The sequence below is a fragment of the Sceloporus occidentalis genome, unplaced genomic scaffold, assembly GCF_023333645.1.
Source record: "Sceloporus occidentalis isolate IW3139 unplaced genomic scaffold, rSceOcc1.0.p SCAF_7, whole genome shotgun sequence".
NCBI lineage: Eukaryota > Metazoa > Chordata > Lepidosauria > Squamata > Phrynosomatidae > Sceloporus > Sceloporus occidentalis.
Genome location: NW_028316987.1, coordinates 6,314,797 through 6,335,060, shown reverse-complemented (window position 1 = coordinate 6,335,060; position 20,264 = coordinate 6,314,797). Strand labels below are relative to the sequence as shown.

The following is a 20,264-nucleotide window of genomic DNA, read 5'->3' as shown; positions in this document are numbered from 1 at the left end:
TATAGCTGTGATAGTCTGGAATATCAGCATGCAAAGGGATCTTGTAGAAAATAAATGTTACATTACTGGTACATTTACATACAAACATTACATACATTTAAAACCACAACAGTAACAATGAAAGAAGAAAAATGGGAAATGCATTAACAAAATTACTTTTTATTTTCTATTTTGCTAGCTATTTCTGTAATAAATTATTTTATTTATTCATAAGGATCTTGTAGCACCTTTGAGAGTAACTGTGCGAAAGATGTTGTAGCCTAAACTTTCGCAGATGTCATCTGCTTCCTCAGATGCAAGATGAAATGTATTCATCTTTAAGATGCTGATTGATTCTTCCTTAACTGTGGCTTTGAATCAGGGGAGGGAAAACTCATTTCATTCACTTTTCAAGACATTTTGCTACCAGAGGTGAAGGACAAGATGACTCCTTTACCATTCTCTTTATTTATTTTCTTATAATTTTATATTTCACCCAAAGATCTCAGAGTGGCTATTTTGAGTATAGCTTCTCTTCTTCTAATACTGATAGTTGAAACCTATTGCAAAATTTGTGAGAGGACAATCCACTCCATTTCACTGTGTCAGGGAGAAGTGAGCCAGCTGAGAGGCTACAGGAGGGATTGCTTGATGCACATCTTTCTCCCTTCCAGTAGAAGGGAAAGCCAGGATGCTGCCATTGCTGTCCCTTCCACTCTGCTAGCTGAGTCAACCACCTCACTGTGCCTTATGGCCAAGCTGGTCCTGTCACCTCTGCTGTTGCTAGGAGATTTCATTTTCCTGATTCTCTCCTCTCTCCTTTTTTTAACTATAAACGGCACCTGTGCTGCTCCCATTGCTGTTTCATGGAGCAGGAGTGTACTGGAGCTTGTCAGTGTACAGCAGAGTTGCAGCAAGATGGGACATACTTTGGTTTTTTTAAGAAGATGATGATGATGTTTTGCCTGTTCTAAGGCAAAATAAGGTGAAAGGGAGGGCTCTCTACAGTTTCAGCTCTAGAAATTCCATAGCACAGAGATGACATTGTAGACTGGGTCATGGGAATCAAGGGCAGTTGGGAAGATTGAGTTACCCACGTCTCGAATCACACCTTCAGGCAAGGTGAGATGGTACTGCTGAGCTGGTTTAGATCCCAAACAGTATTTGCATCTTAAATTCCAGTGCCATGTTTGCACTGGAAACTGCAGAACTTTCTTAGATATGCTACCTTGGGGGGCTGAATACCTGGAGGACAACAGATCCTCTCTGATCTTGGAAGCAAAGGCTTGGTTAGTACTTGGATTGGTGACCACCAAGAAATACCAGGTGCTGTCGGTTATATTTCAGAGGAAGGAACAGGCAAAACCACCTCTGTTTATTCCTTGCCTGTGAAATTCATAGGGTTGACATAAGTAGACAGAGAACACACAGACACACATACACACACTGCCTTGAGCACATTAAGAGGAAAAAGATATACCGGTAACTGAAACTACTAACATAAGTAAAAATGGAATTCTAAAATCAGGTGAGAAAAAAGTGGCTTGAGAGAAATGTCAACAAAATTCTCATAAAGAAATAAATAAGTGGTATTAATGGGAACATAAGAGCCCCTCACAACATTTGCAGTCTTTCTCTGAGCATGTGCTAAACACCCACAGAGGGATAGAGTGGTGACACAATATATATGGCACGGATGCTGCTGGATTGCAATACCTAGCATTCCTCACCATTGTCCATGCTGCGTAGGTTTGATGGGAGTTCCAGTCAAACAACATCTTGAGACCATAGATTGTCTAGCCTTGTAAGTCATCGTGTTTGATTCCATCAATGAAGCAAAAAAATGATTTGCGTCCTTTCCTCTCAATACATTTCTTTTCCTTTAGAGTTGAAAGAAAGCCAGCATAGCTGCTTTGCAAATAACTTTGTAAAGCAAATATCTCAGGAATGTCCCTCTCCCTGCATTAATAAGTTACTTCCTCAGCTTTACAACAGAGACTACTGGTTCATCTAACTGCCCAATAATGTCTTCTCTCGCTGGCAAGCATCAAGATCTTCCTGTTTCTAATGGAGGCATTTCCTGCTAGGAAAAGCTGTTAGATATATTCCCAACTTGCTCTCAAAGCTTGTTGGAACAGTGCAGTAAGGGTTGAGAAATTTCACCGTTTGTCTTGTGGTTTCAAAATCTCACTTAGGAGACTTTGCTGGTCTTCTGTTGACAAGCGAAAACTTTCCTGTTCTAACAGGTTTTTAAGAATTGACTTTTAATAGTGTGTTGTTTTAGTGGTGTGTTAATTGGTTGATGAAATATAGTTCCTTTACAGAAATCATACATGGCTGGAATTTATAGGAGATTTAAGGGGGAGAAAGTTTGGCTGGGCACAAACAGTTGCTTTTCAGGAAGCCTTTGGTTCTTTCAACTCCAAAAAATAGATTAGGCATGTTTTTGTATTGTGTCAGAACCTTTGCAAATTATATCAAAGTGCTGCAAACTTTAATTTCTTGAAACTGGAAAATCTACACTGAGAAAGGGGATGTGTGATAATTTCAGGAGTGAAATGTTCATTAACATGTTATCTCTGTGCCCACTTTTATTCAAGATCGGACCAAGTAGCTTCATGATGGATTGAAAGTCTGGCCCATTAGGGCTCTACATACCCAGGATTTGATGCCCATTTGAAAAAAAAAAAACAGTTCCCTCTCAGCTTAGGCTGCATCCTTGCTGCAGAAAGGTGCCACAACAAACTGCTATTCCCAGAATTCCATAGCATGGAGCCATGACAGTTAAAGTGGTGTCAGTCCAGATTATTTCTGCAGTGAGGATGCAGCTGTAGTCAAGGGTGGAGAATAGCACAAGTATCTAAAATGCAGTGAGCATTTTATTGTCAGTCTCTATGGATTGAAATTGATTTTCAAATTCAAATATCACCATTTCCCCCCTTTTGCTTTTTCTGTCCCCACCCCTAGCTGCAGAAGAGCAAGGAGAGGGAAGAACAGCTGGCTGAGATGATCCCAGCCTATGAAAAGCTATGTGTGGAGAAGACTGACCTTGAATCAGAGCTGGGACAGATGGTGGGTTTCACCAGGCTACAAGGCACACAGTGCCCTCCTTTCCATGTACCTGTTGATGTGATGCTGTGAAATGATGGCCATGTTTGTATCTGCTTGGGCTGCAGTTTTCCAGCTGAAACACATCTTGTCCTGAAAACCGACATGTGGAGAATTGCCAAATGTTCCACCCAAAGGCCTTCCTGAATCAGGCAGAACATTGTTTTCTTTTTTTCAACTAGAAACAAGGTGGCACTTCTTGTAAAATAAAAGAGGATGCTCATCTCTCCTGATTTTATTGCTGGTTTTAATGCATGTATATTTTTATTTTTTTAATTTTTGGTCAAGAATCATGTGATAGAAGCCACAAAGAGTTGTAAAAACTTTTAGCGTATGATCATGTTAACCATCCATTTAGCCTGGCTTCCTTAGAGGATTCTGGCAGGTGCTTCTGAAAAAGTTGTAGCGGAGCTTGGAAATAATGAGTTTCTGTATCTAGCTTTATAAAAGCTGGCTAAGAGAAAGAAAGTGAGATTTGAGAATAAGAAACAAAAGAGAAAAGAGAGGATCTGGAATAATCAGAATGAGTAGAAAGAAGAAAAAAGAGTCTGGGGAAGAGAGAGAGAATATAGTAGGAAAGCAAGTAGAAAGGTTTGGGTTTTTGCTTTGATCTGATTAGCTAAGCCTTTGGAAAGCCACGGACATTATTCAGGAAATCCAAATGAAGAGAAACCTGATGAAGATCAAAGGAGAAATGGAAGTGGCAGTTTTAGAGTGGGAGGATGGGGGATTGGCCTTCAAATCAGGGCCTTCTGATTTGCGCACAGCTTAAAATTCTTTTTTTTTTAAGTGAACTGATTAGCTTTACTTTAAAAAATGTAATCCATTGCATTACAAGTAACACATTAGAGACACAGGCTGCTGCCACACTGCAGAATTAATGCAGTTTGACACTGCTGTAACTGTTTTGGTTCCATCCTAGGGAATCCTGGAATTTGTAGTTTGTTGTGGCACCAGAGTTTTCTGACAGAGAAGACTAAACATCTCACAAAACTACAAAATGCAGAATTCCATAGCACTGAGCTATGGCAGTTAAAGCAATGTCAAAACTGCATTAATTCTGCAGTGTAGATGCAGCCTTAGAAGATCCAAATAAAGCTTCATCCATGAAATTCAGTCTCCTCTATATCAGAAGTTGCTGTGAAAAAAAAGTGGGGAGGACAAGCACTATGTATGCTATGCTGAACTCACTGAGTGAAAGGTGGGATAGAAATATAATAAATAAATAAAAGTGATCTTCCCGAAAACAACATTTTGGAAATAACATGTAAACGATGCTTGTCACACTAAAAGGATGACAACATTACCAGTTATGTGGCTTTATAAAAGGAACATCCTTGTGCCTTCATTACCCTTCAAAGTAATATGTTACAGGTGAAGGTGCTACTTCTAACATGATTGCCAAGCTTGGGACTTGATAAGATTGTGGTCATCAGAACTAAACTGTGTCTGCTCCTAGATCTAATTGAATCTCATGAAGAGTGCTGGACTGACGAGGGAACAGAAGAAGAAACAGTTTTGTTAGTTAAGAAATGGTTAGATAGGGATTTGGCCTCCTGAGAGGAGAATATTAAGAAAGAACTTGCAAGATCAGAGAAAGAATAGGAAATGATACAGAAGTATCTGTAAGATCAGGGAAAGAATAGGAAATGCTACAGAAATATCTGTTAGGCAGTGGCATCCCCATCCTGGGTGTGTGTGTGGGGGGGGGGGGGTAATGGAGGCAGTGCCAAAAGGGCATGTTTGCCCTTCACTGCTGTGATGACCTCCTTCTCAGGAGGGATCTTGGAAGGACATGCTAACTCTTCTCATTCATCATGGCGGCAGCTACCTCCTTAGGAAGAAGCCGTGGTGATGGCAAAACCTGGAGGGGCATTATCAGCTCGCAGTGGGAGGAGAGCATGGCTGGATGTCACTCTTCTGGGGTGTTATCCGGTGCTATCCGCACTCCCCTGTACTCTCTTAGTGATGCCACTGATCTGAGGGAACTCTGCAGAAGAGCAAGATTGTTGTGTTATGTTTTAAAAGAAAGCCTTGATATAATTTTGTTAAAAAAAAATTGTTGAACCACTATTTGAGCCTTTTCTATATGTGGCTATGGGCACACATGATTATATATTTTGCAGTCAACCAGCAGTGGCTTCTGAGGTGGGACAGGTGGGGGCCTGTCACAGGCCCCTTCTGCTAGTAGGTTTAACGGCCATCCTTTGTCAATAATCAAACACAATGAAACTAAACATATCTTCTCCCTATCCTTTCTCTCTCTCCCCATATCCATTCTGGCCCTGATCTTCCTGCAGAGAGCATTGGTTGAGACACATCTGAATCGGATTCGAAGCCTAGAACAGCAGCTGAGGCAGAGAGATGGCAACTCATTTCAGAACCTCAACTCTCAGCTTCCAAATCAGGAAGTTCAGTACCTGTCACTTCATGGTGGCCACGGTAAATCTTTTTGATTTCCAGGTTCCTTCCTCCCTCTGAAGATACCCGTGCTTTCCAGAATTACTGAGATTGAAATTCTAAACATACTCCATTTTTGAAATATCCCATACATATCCTCTCCTGTATCCCGGAGCTGGTGTTGTTACATTCATAGCTTGGTAACAAGGAGGAGGAGAAGTAAGGATTCCTGCAGATGATCAATGGAAGACAATCTTTAATCAGCAATATTGGGTGGGTGAAATGTGACTTGCATCTACCATTCTCATACTGTCCTCTGGTATATATTTCCAGGCAGCTGGAAAAATGGTGTAGTCGCATCTATAAGCAAGAACCTAATTAATCAAACTGTATTGTCTAGTCTGTTGATTTTCTCTGTATGCGGACTATTTGGGTTGAGGAGCAATATTTTGTGACCAGTAGATGGTGCTATGATTACTTAAGATAGAAAAATAAATATATACATCTACATGTACTCACAAGCATGCACACACATATGTGTGATATGATCCATTTTCAGATGATTGCAGAAGCATTGTTTGACTATTCTTCACTTAAATTTCCAAAAAGAAATTCCAACCTTTAAAAACTGGCAAGTGGGGAGGTAGTGATTAAAAAAAAAATTCTCATGACAATCCAGTTCTCATCATTATTATGTACTGAAAGCAGTGTCATAGAATCAGAGTTGGAAGAGACCTCAAAGGCCATCCAGTCCAATCCCCCTGCCATGCAGGAATGCTCATTCAAAGCACTCCCAACAGATGGCCATCCAGACCCTATTTGAAGTGGTTTGAAATAGCTCTGTTTGAAGTGGTTCACACTGATTTCTTATTATAAGGTGAGCAGTCCCACAGAAGCTCTCACCTTTGCTAAGATGGCAGCTTACCACTTTCTGGGGAGCTTGATCTTCCTGGGGAGCTTGAGGCAGAAGATATGGAATCATGATTTTGAAGGTGCCTCGGAAGGGATGCTTTGTGTGCTTTTTGTGCTTTGTGTCAAAGTGCTGAAGCAGTTCTGATCTAAATGTCCTTGCCTCTAATCTAACACTAGGTTCTGAGGCCCTCCCAGGGGTCTGAATCTAGCCGTTTTGAATTTCTCAAACAACTACAATATCCCCCTCACATACCATTGTTTTATGTTCAGTATTCATATGAAGTTTCCTCCCCCCCCCCCATTTTAAAGGTTTGAAATGACTATCCTAAGTCTTATTTATTGGCAGTAAGAAGCTTCAAGCTAAAAATGGTGTCATTTTTGGTTTCATTATTTTTCCTTTGGTAGTCTCCGTCAGTGGAAGGTACATCCCCAGAACGTCTCACAAATTGCATTTTTGTTTTGTTTTGTTTAGGGAAAGCAAGGGCAAACTTTGCAGACTCCACCTTGTATAATGCCTTCAATCATTTCTACATGCGGGACAACTGCAGCACTTCCTGGCATTGGTTGCATCCAGCATTCTCATAAGCCCATAGCTGATGGCTGCCTTACCCACTTCCCTTATCCATTTTCACACTGAACAGTATTCTGAGCAGTACTTGTTGACAGAGCCTACCTCCTTTTTAATTTCCCACAATGCCTCTGGACTAGCATCATTCTGGATCATTGTGGGAAATTTAAAAGATGGTTAAATGTACCTCTCAGTGCTTCCTGGAGTGTTGCCAACGCAATCAGATATTCCACCCAGAAAACAACCAACCTCTTCTGATTTTGGAAGCTAAACAAGGTTGGCCCTTGTTGCTATGCTTGGGTCCCAACCAAGGATGGGAAACTGTCAAGGAATAACAGGAATCTCCAGGTTTGGCTAAGAAACCTGAAACCCTGAAGAACTGCTGCCAATCAGAAATGACTGTATTGGTGCTAAATGGAGCAATGGTGTGATTCAGTATGAGTCAGTTTCATGTGTTCCCTTGACAGGAGAGAGCCTACTAGGGAAGACCTTGCTCAGACCCTCCTTAAAACCCAGAACTGGACGTTTTTCACACAGCTCTTTGACTGATGCCACAGCGTGCCAAGTACACATGCAGTTTGCACTGCAACTGCAGTTCCTCTTTATGCCCACCATAATTTTGCTTTGTGTCTTTTCAAAATGCAATGCTAACAGACTCCATGTAATTCAGCTGTGAGGAATTATCAACCATATGGCCCTTCTATTGTTTTCAAAATAGTCTCACCCTGCAAGTCTACCCTCAGTTCTTCCATAGTCAGAGATCAGCATTGCTAGGCATCCACCAAAGCTCATACTCCACTAAGCCCCACTCCTAATACTAAGCTTTTCCTGCCCCAATGTGGCTTCTCTTTGCCATCACTGCTCATTTCCCTGATCACTCTCTCTGCAAGCAACAAAGTGTCCCAAGTGAGGAAATGGTCCATTTTCCTCACTTGCCTTGCGCTGTCCCACTGGGCAGTGGTATATTTTTCAGGTTCAGAACAGAGTGGGGGAATGTCATACATTGTGGTGACATAGGAACCTCCTGGAGTTCCAAACTGACTCTCTGGCATTTTCTTCCTTCTGCATTACATTGTAATTTCTCCAGTTTTGTATGAGCTTTCCCCTGTTTTAAAAGGGTGAAATGTCTCTCCTATGGATTGCCCACTGGCAGTAAGAGATTAAAACTAAAATATGTGGTAATCTTGGTCTCGCTATTTTGTCTCTTCCACTCTGAAAAGTGTCCCTTGAAACCTTTCCTGAAACTGAATTTGGTCCTTAGGCTGCAAGAGATTCTTCACTCTTGATCTTAAAGAGAAGAACATGTGAATAGGTAGTAGTGCCAGTGTGGTGTAGTGGTTTGAGCTTTGGACTACAACTCTGGAGATCAGGAATCAATTTCCCACTCCTCCGTGGAAACCCAGTGGGTGATCTTAGGCAAGTCACACATTCTCAGCCCCTGAAGACCCTGTGATAGGGTCACTTTCGGGTCGCCATAAGTTGGAAATGACTTGAAGGCACACAACAAAAACAAAATAGAGACAAAACTGAAGAGGAGGAGGATCTAGAGACAAAAAGAAGGCTGCTAAAGGCATCTCGCCCAAGACCTCCCTCCCCAAGAACCTGGAGCTTCTCACTAAGATCTGTACTTGCCCACTGACATCTTTCTCCCCCTCTCCTGGAACATCCTCATTTACTCCTCTTTGTTTCTGTCCTGCTAGTACTGGATCGTTCCATGAATTGGCAGAGCCCCAGAGGCCTGGACCAGGTAGAGGGCTTGGAGGTGCAGCGATTGGAAGTGGAGCTAGAAGAATCAAGGCAGGAAGTCCAGAACTCTCAGCACCGAGAAGAACAGCTGAAGGCTGAATGTGAAAGATTGCAGGCTGAGGTGAAGCAGTTACAAGAGACACGAGCACAGGTAACTTGGAATTATGTTTATTGGGAATTATGTTTATTCTAACAGGCCCATTCACACCAGACCATTATAGCGCTATATTCTACCTATGGTAATACTGCCATGACTGCATTCTGTGGAATCACGGAGTTTGCAATTTGGTGAGTTAATAAAGGTTGCCATGTAATAATTATAAATGTCAATTTAAATTGCAAATTTTAGCATTACATAGGATGGAGTATAAAAGTGGAATCATACTGCTACAAATATGTTGTGTGAATGGGCCCAATGTCTCTTTGACAAAAAATTCTATTTATTGCATTGCTTTGCTGTTTTATTAAGCCAACTAAGGTAGTTGGGAATTAAAAAAAATTAGGGTAAAAATCATTCTATAACAGAATGTAGTCCCCTTGTTCCTAGCCATTTGCTTGAAGCATATAGCAAGCCAAACTGTAGAAAACTAAAGTGATGTGCAGAGTTTTAAGAGTATTTCCTGAGGGTCATGATGGTAGCATCATGAATAATCATAGGGCATGGAACTAGTTCCATTCTGGACTGCTGATGCTTTGGGTGCTGTGATCAATACTGGGGGTTGTTGTTTTATGAAATGGCATTAGAAATGTTTATACACTGATAAAACCACAAATCCCAGTGTGTTGTTGCAAAAACCCAGTTCCATTGAGCTTTATCTCTCTCAGTTGTTATCCAGCAACAATTTCACAAGGATGAGAAATCTCATAATAGTAAAAACTTGTCCTTGAGTTCTTTTGTTTCCCTTTTACTTTTCCATCTCCTGTTCTTTTTGTATTGTGTCTTTTTAGATTGTTAACCTGAAGACAGGGATCAGTGACGTCACTAGGGTCACAGAATCCTTAGTCATTTTTTTGTACTAATGTTATTCATAAATCAAAATTCCAATACATCACTGAATGTTAGGTAATAGTGACATAAACAACTAGCAAAATTAAAAACAATACCTTTAAATTACAATATCATATACACAGCCTAAATGTATTTGTATATACATAGTTTCATATGCTTAAAGTGAAAATTTGGTAAAATATGGTGTTTTAAAGAAACATTTAAAAAAGAATAATTTTCTAATTTTTAAAAAATTGAAAAATTAAGAATTTATAATTTAAAATTTAAATTTAAAAGGAACCTGGGGCATCTCTTTTCTCCTCCTGTTGAGCCACATCCCACTCACACCATCTCTTCAGCATTTTAAAGGGAAACAGGCAAATGCCACAGCCCATTTCTGCAAAAAAGCAGATGTTTGAGAAGCAGTGATGTCACCCCCTGCTTAGGGTGTCACCTGGTGTGGCCGGCACCCCTCTAGTGACAACACTGTTAGGGACTGTGTTCTTCCCCCTCCCCCCTTTTACTAATATGTCAATTGTCCGAGAGCCATTTTTGCTGCAGTATGCATTATAAATGTTGTTAAAAAATAAGAAAGAATAATAATCTAGACCTGATAAATTATTTTAACTCAGCAGTACAGGTATGATTTTGGAGCAGACTAAGAGACTAATAACATGAGATCACATACTTTTCAGTTACATATGCATTTGACTACTTTTTGGTAAGGATTAGATTGTAACTAGCAGCTTAGTGTTTTGTTTTTGTTATGTGTAATTTGGGTATATAACCGATTATGATTACAGGAACGAAGAATCATTGATCTGCCTATAAAACGAAAATGGGTTATGAATTAGCCAAGAGAGAGATTTCCATTTAACAGATGTTTGTAATGTGGATTATTCTCAGATTATGTGACCACTCACACATGTGTGCCCAGTTGAACGTGCGAATTGATAGGAATTAAATTAATGCTCTGGTTGAAGCAGTACAGTTGGCCATCCATGTCTATGGATCTTTTATCCATGTATTCAAGCATCCACAGCTTGAAAATATTTAAATATATATTTAAATTCCAAAAAGCAAACCTTGATTTTGCCATTTTATGTAAGGGATACCATTTTACTATGCCATTGCATTTAATGGGACCTGAGCATTAACAGATTTTGGTACACATGGAGGTCCTGGAACCAAACACTATCAGATACCAAGGGTCCACTATATTATTGTGTCTGGATTAAGTGCATGATTGTAATACAAAAACAGGCCTTTTGTAAAATCAAAATTGCCTTTGTCAGACAAGAGACCATGTTTTATGAGGTAGGATGGTGGCCCCCAGTTTGAGTTTTGAAGCTTTCCTTTGTTATATAGAATTAAAGCATATTATGCCCATTTTAAGACCCACTTCCTATCGGTGGTGTCTCCAGGGCTGGTGTCACTTGACGCAGGGGGAGCCTGCTGGGGAGGCGGTGGTGGCCAAAAATCCAAGTGAGACATTTTGGGGGGGGGGGGGGTACAGAAGGCGCACACTCATCCTTCTTTTTCACTGCAGCACTGGCAGCTTTGCCATTGTGGTGAAGCTTGGAAGGGTGCATTCACCCTTCTTCTTTGCCATGGTGTTTTTAGGAGGGAGCTGAGGTTGTGGTGAAGCCAGGAAGGTTGCACTCACCCATTTTCACCTTGCAGCTAGAGGAGGGCCTGACTGGGTGTCACCCCTCCTCAGAAGTGTCACCCGCTGCAGTCGTCACTCCTTGCATCCCCCCAGTGACACCACTGTTGCACCACCTAGTGTGGTGCTGTGAAGGCTCTTGTTCTGCACTGTTTCTTTCTGCATTTAGTGTGTAACAAAACTTTGAGTTGATAATTAACAAGAACTGAGAGTGTGATGCAGCATACACACTCAGTTCTTGTTAACTTGTTAACACGTGGGGTGTTGTGGAAGTGTGGCATTGTACTATCTTCTTTCTCTGCTTTCCTTGTTTCCCCTTTATTATAACAGGGCTTGTCTTAATGTTTCATAGGATCTTGCAACCAGTCAGTCAGAGAGAGACATGGCATGGGTGAAGAAGGTTGGAGATGACCAGTAAGTGCCCATTCTGACTAGTGAATTTTTATTTTTGTTGTAGCTTAATACCTTGTGGATGTGAGTATGGATGCTTGCATGCGTGCAAAACCAATCTGTAGAATGCAGGGCAGTGAAATGTTGTGGAGATGGTAAGAACATCTAAGGTGAAGGACACCTGAGAAGGTTGGACTGCTAAGTGTCATCTAAACTGATGTCATCTAACTGTGATCTAAATGGATGTGTAATGTAATAGCAATAGCAATAGCAAGTACATTTCTGTACCACTTATCAGTGCACTTAAGCACTCCTTAAGTAGTTTACAAAGTGTAAGCTAATTGCCCCGAACGATCTGGGTACTCATTTTAGCAACCTTGGAAGGATGCAAGCCTGAGTCGAGCTTGAGCCTTTTTGCTGGTATTGAACTCGCAACCTTATGGTTTATGAGAGAATGGCTGCAGTACAGGCATTTAACCACTGCGCCATCAGGTAATGTAATATACTACATTTCCCAAGAGCCCCTGCTGTGTTTTGAACCTGTGGATTACCATCTAGTGAAGGAGTGGAGGAAAACATTTTGGACAGAGAAGGACAGAGTGAAAGGACTACAGAAAAGATGGGAAATGAATGGTCCTCCAAATACTGTTGGCTTGCATTTTTTATCCTCCTTCATTGGTGGCTCTTCTGGTTAGGGCTGATGGGAGTTGCAACCCAACAACATTTAAAGGGCCACATATTCCTCACTTTTGAAGTACACCCTGTGCATCCTGGTGAAATACAGTTGGGATTTAAAGGAGATGTAAGAGATATCTCTTATTTTTAACAGTTTAACAAAGACAACTGGGACTGTGAGAAAAACCTTTGAACAAGAAGGCCAAACATACTGTTGAGGCTGCACAATCTGTGTTAAACTGACAGCATAAAAGCCCGAGCTATTACAGTTTGTTCCATGACTTTTAATGTCACCCCTAAGTCTCTGCACCTACTTCATTAGAATGTTTCTTAACTATGGGTGCATCTACATAGTAGAAATAATGCTGTTTGATATCACTTTAAGTGCTGTAGGTTCATCTAGCCTTTTCTGCCAAAGAATGTTGGTGCTTTTCAAAACTACAGCTCCTAGGTTTCGGTAGAATGGAACCATGGCAGTTAAAGTGGTGTCAAACTATAATTTTTTCTACAGTGCAGATGCATCATGTGCCTCTGTATGGTCCAATCTTAAAAAACATTTTGGATTACTACTCCTGGTGGATTCTATAATCCCAAAAAGAAAAATTTTCCAAGCTTTATGTATGATCTCTGGTAAACTCAAGGGGGTTGTTATGGATATTATTATTATTGAGTTTCTTTCAGCACTTATTCAGTTCTAGTATACTGAGCAGTACTGATTCATATATTTATTAACACAAGGATGTGATAGAAGGATACCTTAAAACTGTGTAATCTTAGGGTTACTTAGGAGTACCAGATAACGTGAATGGAAGACCAAATCAGAATAGCCTGTAGCGAACAAATGACATATAGCTGAAGGATACCTCCTAGGATGTTTAACATGGTCTAGGGATATCTTGAGACCCAGTGTGATATAGTAGAATACAACTCTGGAGAGCCATAGAAATCCACTGGGTAATCTTGGACAAGTCACAGTTTCTCATCCTCAGAGGGAGGGAATAGAAACCCCCTTCTGAACAAATCTTGCTCAAAAAATCCTGTGATAGGTTCACTTTAGGATTTCCATAAGTCGAAAATATAACTGGAAGGTACACAATGGCTACATCCAGACTGCAGAGATAATCCATTTTGACACCACTTTAACTAGCATGGCCCAATGCTATGGAATTGTGGGAACTGTTGTTTGTTGTAACGTCAGAGCTCTCTGACACAGAAGGCTAGATATCTCACAAAACTACAGTTTCCAGAATTCTATAGCATAGGGCCACGGCAGTTAAAGTGGTGTCAAAATGGATTATCTCTGCAGTCTGGATGCAGCCAACAGCAATAAAGGGTATCTGAATACCTCTTAGATTGGTTTGTCCTGACACCTGGTTAGTAAGGATACTTTGGAAGGATAAATATCAAAGAGTCCTTGGTACTTTAAAGACTAATAAATGTATTATAATGTGAACCTTAATGGATAGTAAGCCACTTTTTCAAGAGCATGAAGTGGAATTGTAGACATATATACAGAACCTCTTATGGTTAGGAATGGGATTGTAAACAGGGAGGCCTGGGGTAAATTAAATGCAGAAAGCACTGACAGTGACAATTACAGAGAGCTAGGTACTTATATATTTAGAATATTTGTATCCCACACATTTTTGCCTAATAACATAGCTCCAAGTGACTAATAGTAAGAAAAAATATCCTTGCGGGCATAAACCTCCCCCCCCCCCAATAAGCACGCCCTTTCCTAACCCTAGTACATCCTGGGGACGTCGGGCAATGGATTTCTAGGAAGGACAGTGTCTGATAGTGGAGTCTCCTTCTTTGGAAGTTTTTAAACAGAGGCTTGGTGGCTATCTGTTGAGGTGCTTTGATTGTATATTCCTGTATATCAGAATGGGGTTGGACTGGATCACCCTTGTGGTCTCTTCCAACTCTGTGATTCTATCACTGGCTGCATCCACCCTGCAGAAATAATCCAGTTTGATTCCACTTTTAACTGCCAAGGCTTGGTGCTATGGAATTGTGGGAATTGTTTTTTTGTGAGACATTTTAGCCTTCTCTCTCAGAGTTCTGGTGCCCTAACAAACTACAGTTGCCAGAGGTCCATAGCACTGAGCCACGGTAGTTAAAGTGGTGTCAAATTGGATTATTTCGGCAGTGGGAATGTGGCCATTGTATTTATAATGCATCTGATAAGGCAGATCCTGATCCACAGAGGCTTGTGCCATGATCAGTTTGTTCATCATTAAGATCCAGATCAGAAAGTTAGTTTGGATGAGCTATGTATCTGGTTTTGTTCAGCCAGGTATAGATTGGATACTACCCTATGGGACCATCACACAAAAGGGATGCTTTTATTTGGTAAATGAAACACAGGCTTGTATTGTGGTTTTGGCATCCACTTTATCAGTTTCTGTGATGAACCGTTGTGGAGGAGTTTTTGAAAGAGTGGAAGTTTTGGATGTTGCTTATTTTTTAAAACAACAACAACCTGGCACCTCTATTTGCATGTTTTTTTTAATTAATTGAGCTTTGAAGAGGGAAGGGGAAGAAGGATTACAGAAAGGGGGTGTGAAGTGTGAATTTAAAATGTGTCAAAGGGAGCTGATGTGACACCTACCTCACTCTTTACTTGTGCTGAGTGAGAAAAGAGGCCTCTGAGCCATAGAATCTTTGAACTTTGCATGGAGACATGAAGGGAGAAGGGGGACCGAGGTCTCAAATGAACGGTATGTATATTGCCTCCAGTGATCACCGCTTCTTTAAAATAACATTGTTTCGTCATCATCCTGACTCAGCCACAATCTAGCTAAGTCCTTAACTGGTGGCTGAAAGCACTCTGTATCCGGCTCCCTTTCCTCCTGTCTTTCCATACAGAGGGCTGTTGCTCATTCTGTATGGTTCCCTTGATGAATTAGCATATGTGACCTCTGGCTTGTTAACAAATGCATTAAATGAGCAATTTCATTCATGGTTCTTTAGTCTGCAGTGTCATGCCAGTGTTGTTTCAGATTTACAGGTCTGCTCCAGTGCACTGCAATTAATCGAGCGGTTAAAAGAGCGTACCCAGCTAACCTCTCCTGACCTTCTCCCCCGTCCTGACAAAACCTGCATTGTGAGAAGGTTAGGATCTGCCCACTTCTACTTTATGCTTTTATAACTGCTTTGCACTGTTGGAGTTCCCTCGTTCCCTCAAAGGAAAGCAGTAGGGATCTGGCAACTTGAGTAGCAGCAGCGTTAGTTGCTCTAAGGTGGCATCATTTTGGCAATGAGGAGAATAGCAAGTGAATAAGGGTCTCATGGGAGAGGGCAATATGTGGGGTGATGGGGATTAAGAGTCATGGGTGCATAGTAAAGAAGACTGCAAAACAGTAAAATATAAGAAGTGGGGAAGCAAGGTAAAGGGATGAAGGAAAAACATTAGTGCCCTCTGTTAATACTCACCCTTCTGTAGCCGTGTGATCATTCCCAGCCCTTAATCTAGTAAATATAATAATTTTTATACCTCATTTAAGAAATGCTCAAAGTGCTTTTGCACATGTTAGCTCAGCACAGCTTTCTGAACAGAGTGAGCAGATGTAATAACCACAAAGGAGGACAAGGCACTGCAAAATGTAGGATGTTCAAGAAAGCTATAGGACATTACAGAATAGAAGCGACGAACACTCACACAAATATAAATTTATTTCATATGGTTTATTTACAACTATATTACATATACTCTATTTTATTATGGACTCAACCATATTTTTCTGATGAATTTATCTTCATTAAAATGCTGTGTTGACTTGCAATATACTTACAGATCTCTGAGCAAGACAAGTGCTCAAAAATGCACTTTCCTGCCAACAAACCCTTGATTGAATCTACATTTAGATTATTCCTTTCATTTGTCAGTCGTGTAGAAATAAAAAAAAAAACCCTTACAACCTTTGAATTGTGCCCCCAAGCAGCCCATTGCCTAACATGTGTGCTGTCTTTTCCCCCTCTGAGAAACAAATGTGCCCTGAGCTCTGAAGGCAAGTCTTGTCTGCTGTTGCTCCTTGGAAAAAAAAAACCTTAGCAAGATCCATCCTATTCCTTTATTTGCAGTGTGGACAGGCTGCCTAGTAGACAGTTTTCGAAGGTGAAAAGCTAACGTGGTATTACTCAATGAGCATCTTAGTCATGCTCAAAATGGAGGACATTTTGGAATTCCTCCTAGACAGAAGGTTGAAATGTAAAGAAGGAGGATACTTGGTCACCCTGTTTCTAAAGTACTACACTTGATCTTAGCTAAAAGGCCAAGAAGCAATAAAGTACAACAGTATTATTATTCTGTTCTTGCAAATGGTATTTTATACCACAAAGGAGCTTTCCCTCCCCGCAGTGGCGCAGTGGTTAAATGCCTGTACTGCAGCCATTCACTCAAGACCACAAGGTTGCGAGTTCAAGACCAGCAAAAGGGCCCAAGCTCGACTCAGGCTTGCACCCTTCCAAGGTCGCTAAAATGAGTACCCAGACTGTTGGGGGCAAAATTAGCTTACTTGCTAATTAGCTTACTTGCTGTTCACCGCTATGATCTTTGGAATAGCGATATATATATATATATATATATATATATATATATATATATATATATATATACCTTAGGATCACATCTAATTTTTGAAATAAAGGTATGTAAACAAGATGGGAAAAAAGCTTGTTATCCAGTAGTCTGTTTTTGCAAACTTCATCCCAGTGTTTGAGAAAGGGAAATAATTTACTTTTTAAAAAATCATTAAAAAAATTGATCCTGCCCTCTTTTTACTTTCTGTCCAAATAATTTTGAACAGATATTGTCCATTCTTAACTGCTTTTTAATCTAACCCCTAATCTTAATCTTGTTTTTTTTTACAAAATGTTGTAAGGATTCTTTCAATCATTGTTAGAAACTACTATTCTGGTTTATGCCTTGTTTCTTTCACTGCAGCTCCTACTTAAGCGGTTGCTTTGAGTGGAAACATAAGTGTTTCATATGTATGAAAATTTAATTCCTCCAACACTCTGGTGCAGCTGCAATAAACTGGCTGGGGATGGGAAAGTGGAGGCCTTGCCAGACAACATGTAGATCTGGATATATTTCTGTACTCTCCATGTCACCAAGCACAGTGAAAAGTGCTACTTTTCAGTGAAGCAATGCTTTGGTTGACAGGTAGCACCACATAGCAACACATAGACCACGCCAAATGCCTACCCACCTCCTGTTCCTCCTCTGTGTTTAATATTGCTGTATCAGAAAACAGAAGTTGTTGTGCAGAATCTTCAGCAGTTTCCTATAATACTTTTCTTTGAGGTTCCCAAGGACTATAGGAACCACACTGCACCTCAGTGGCATTAATTTAATTACACTAATTCTGTGGGCATTCATATTTCATCTTTTGAATAAATTCCCAAGGTAATTTAAGGGAGGGGAAATTAAAATATAAATAAAATCATTTCAAATGAAACATGAAAAAGAGCAGTACTGCAACAGCTGAAAGACAGTAGGCTGTGACATCTTGAAATTGCTGGGGAAGGAGAATTGCACAAAGATGAAAACTATTTAGATTAAAGTGCATTGGGGAACTAAAATGTCTTTGCCTGGTACTGAAGTGACATCAGTGTTGTTCCCTGGTAAGCCTCTCTGGGGAGAACTTTCTGCAGTGGGAATCTGCTTGAAGAATTTGAAGTAACTGCTTAAAATTATTCTAGCAAAGATGCAGACATGTGATAATCCAAAGCTTGTGTTAAAAGCAGATGCTTTCCTTAGTGATCAGTCACCTGCTTGCACATCGCATGCAGAGTAACCTGGAAAAGAGCCTCTGAACCTGTAGATCACAGCTTAAAAGTGATGGAGAGATCCACTGTAGTTGATGTAGTTTGTAGTTGATCCCCAGCAGTCCAGTGTAGCCTGTCATGCGCTATTTTCAGTGCTACACAGCTATGTGTTATCTAAGTTATAGCAGAGAATTTGGTGCTTTATGTTGCCTTAACCCCCTTTGAACCTGAAGATGTAAAAAAAATATACTGTCCATTTTATTTCAGAGCCAGGTTGTATTACAAGGTTTATGTCTCCATATTTATTTGTTTCTTTGCTTCTTTGTTGTTGGCATGTCAAATTCAACCTTGTCCAGATCATCCACACCTCTTAAGGTGCAAGAAGGCCCTTGACAATGCTGCATCATTCAAAGAGAATGCAATGTTGTTGTTGTTTTTAATAAAATGGATCAAATGTGTGTGAGGGCAAACAAAAATCAGGGAGACAAAGCCATCTCCCAACCTGGGGACAGACACAGAGTGACACAGTGTGGAGGGGCGCACAGAAGACAGAGAGGTGCTAGAGAGCTTAAGGGGATTCTGTTTCTCTTTGTTTCTGTTCACACAATAACGAAAAGAGCAATCTGTTTGGAAGATTTGTTGATTTCATGGAGGTTTTCAAAAGGAAGACAGCTGCGGGGTCATATACATGTCTGAATTAATATAGATTATAGAATTTAGGGGAAGTGAGGTTACTTACTGAGTTTTGTATTGTTTTAAAACAGCCTTCTTGAACATCTGCAACATCTGCAGCCAGCATGGCCATTGGTGTCTTAACCATTTGGGTTCCAGGGAGTTAAGTTAGTGACCAACTGCACATTTTTTGACAATGTGTGCTGTTAAACTGAGAGGTATTTATGGCTGTTAACCTTTAAAAAAATGACTTCATTATCTTGTGTGCTTTTTTAATTACAATGGAATCCAATTTACTCAGAACTAAGTTGCATTAAATTTCAGTGATAGTTACTCAGAGATAAATGTGGGAGACTGCAAATGTAATTGGTTAACTGATAAAATACAAAGACATGTAAATATTACCAAGCTTTGAGTGAAACTGTCGTGTGATTCTGAATTAATTGTGACAATAGCTTGCAGTTTAATAAATAGTAGCTATTCACTTCTTATGTGAGAGAATAACCACTGCTGACATTTTCTTTTGGATTCTGTACCACATTTAAAAATAATAAAAAATATAATAATAAATAACTATGGCCTGTTACAGACAGCCAAAATAAAGCTGCTTCGAGTCACTTTGGAGGTATGGTATTTCAATGATGCTTGAGTCCTAAGAGTCTGGAAGCTTCACCAAAGCTGCACTCCAGTCCTTAGGACTGGAGCGTGGCTTTGGTGTGGCTTTTGGACTCTTAGGATGCATGCATCATTGAAATACCATACCTCCAAAGTGACTTGAAGCAGCTTTATTTTGGCTGTCTGTAACAGGCCTATGTTCTTGTAGAGCTGAGTCAGTGTAGAAGCTTAGACAGGGATGAGCATATTGTGCTCTTCAAATATTATTGGGCTAATAGTGGTTTGAGCATTGGACTATGACTCTGGAGATCAGAGTTCAGTTCCCTGCTTGAGCATAAAAACCTACTGATGACATTGGGCAAGTCACACTCTCTCAGCCTCAGAAGATGGCAATGGCAAACCCACTCTGAAGAAACCTGCCAAGAAAACCGCATGATAGGTTCACCTTAGGGTCTCCATAAGTCAAAAATGACTTGGAGGCACACAGCAGCAACAAACAACTCTCAATAGCTCTAGCTACCAACTAACATATAAAACTCATAGCAATTGCAGCTCAAAAATATCCGAAGGGCCACATTTGTCCATCTATCAGCTAGAAAATGACCTGCCAGTTAAAAAATCCTGAGCTTGGATCTAACTTCTCCCATGGACTCTTAAGTGGTCTTGAGCTAGCCATTCTCTCTTAGTTTCTACAGTGGAGATTGCAGACCTTGGGTCCCACTCCTCCTTTTCTCATGATTAAGTAGCTAGTGTGCTTTTCCAAATATGAA

The 20,264-nt window shown here is 40.4% G+C and overlaps 1 protein-coding gene across 2 annotated transcripts in view; it reads left to right on the top strand.

The window, feature by feature from the left end:
* The window catches only part of TBKBP1 (TBK1 binding protein 1), an 82,135-nt gene that overhangs the window by 26,181 nt on the left and 35,690 nt on the right, over nucleotides 1-20,264 (top strand). For both annotated transcript variants that reach the window (XM_089531776.1, XM_089531775.1), the window contains exons 4-7: nucleotides 2,947-3,051; nucleotides 5,388-5,529; nucleotides 8,668-8,864; nucleotides 11,720-11,781. In XM_089531776.1, the coding sequence (XP_089387902.1) occupies nucleotides 2,947-3,051; nucleotides 5,388-5,529; nucleotides 8,668-8,864; nucleotides 11,720-11,781 (506 nt within the window). The remainder of the gene's footprint in view (nucleotides 1-2,946; nucleotides 3,052-5,387; nucleotides 5,530-8,667; nucleotides 8,865-11,719; nucleotides 11,782-20,264) is intronic.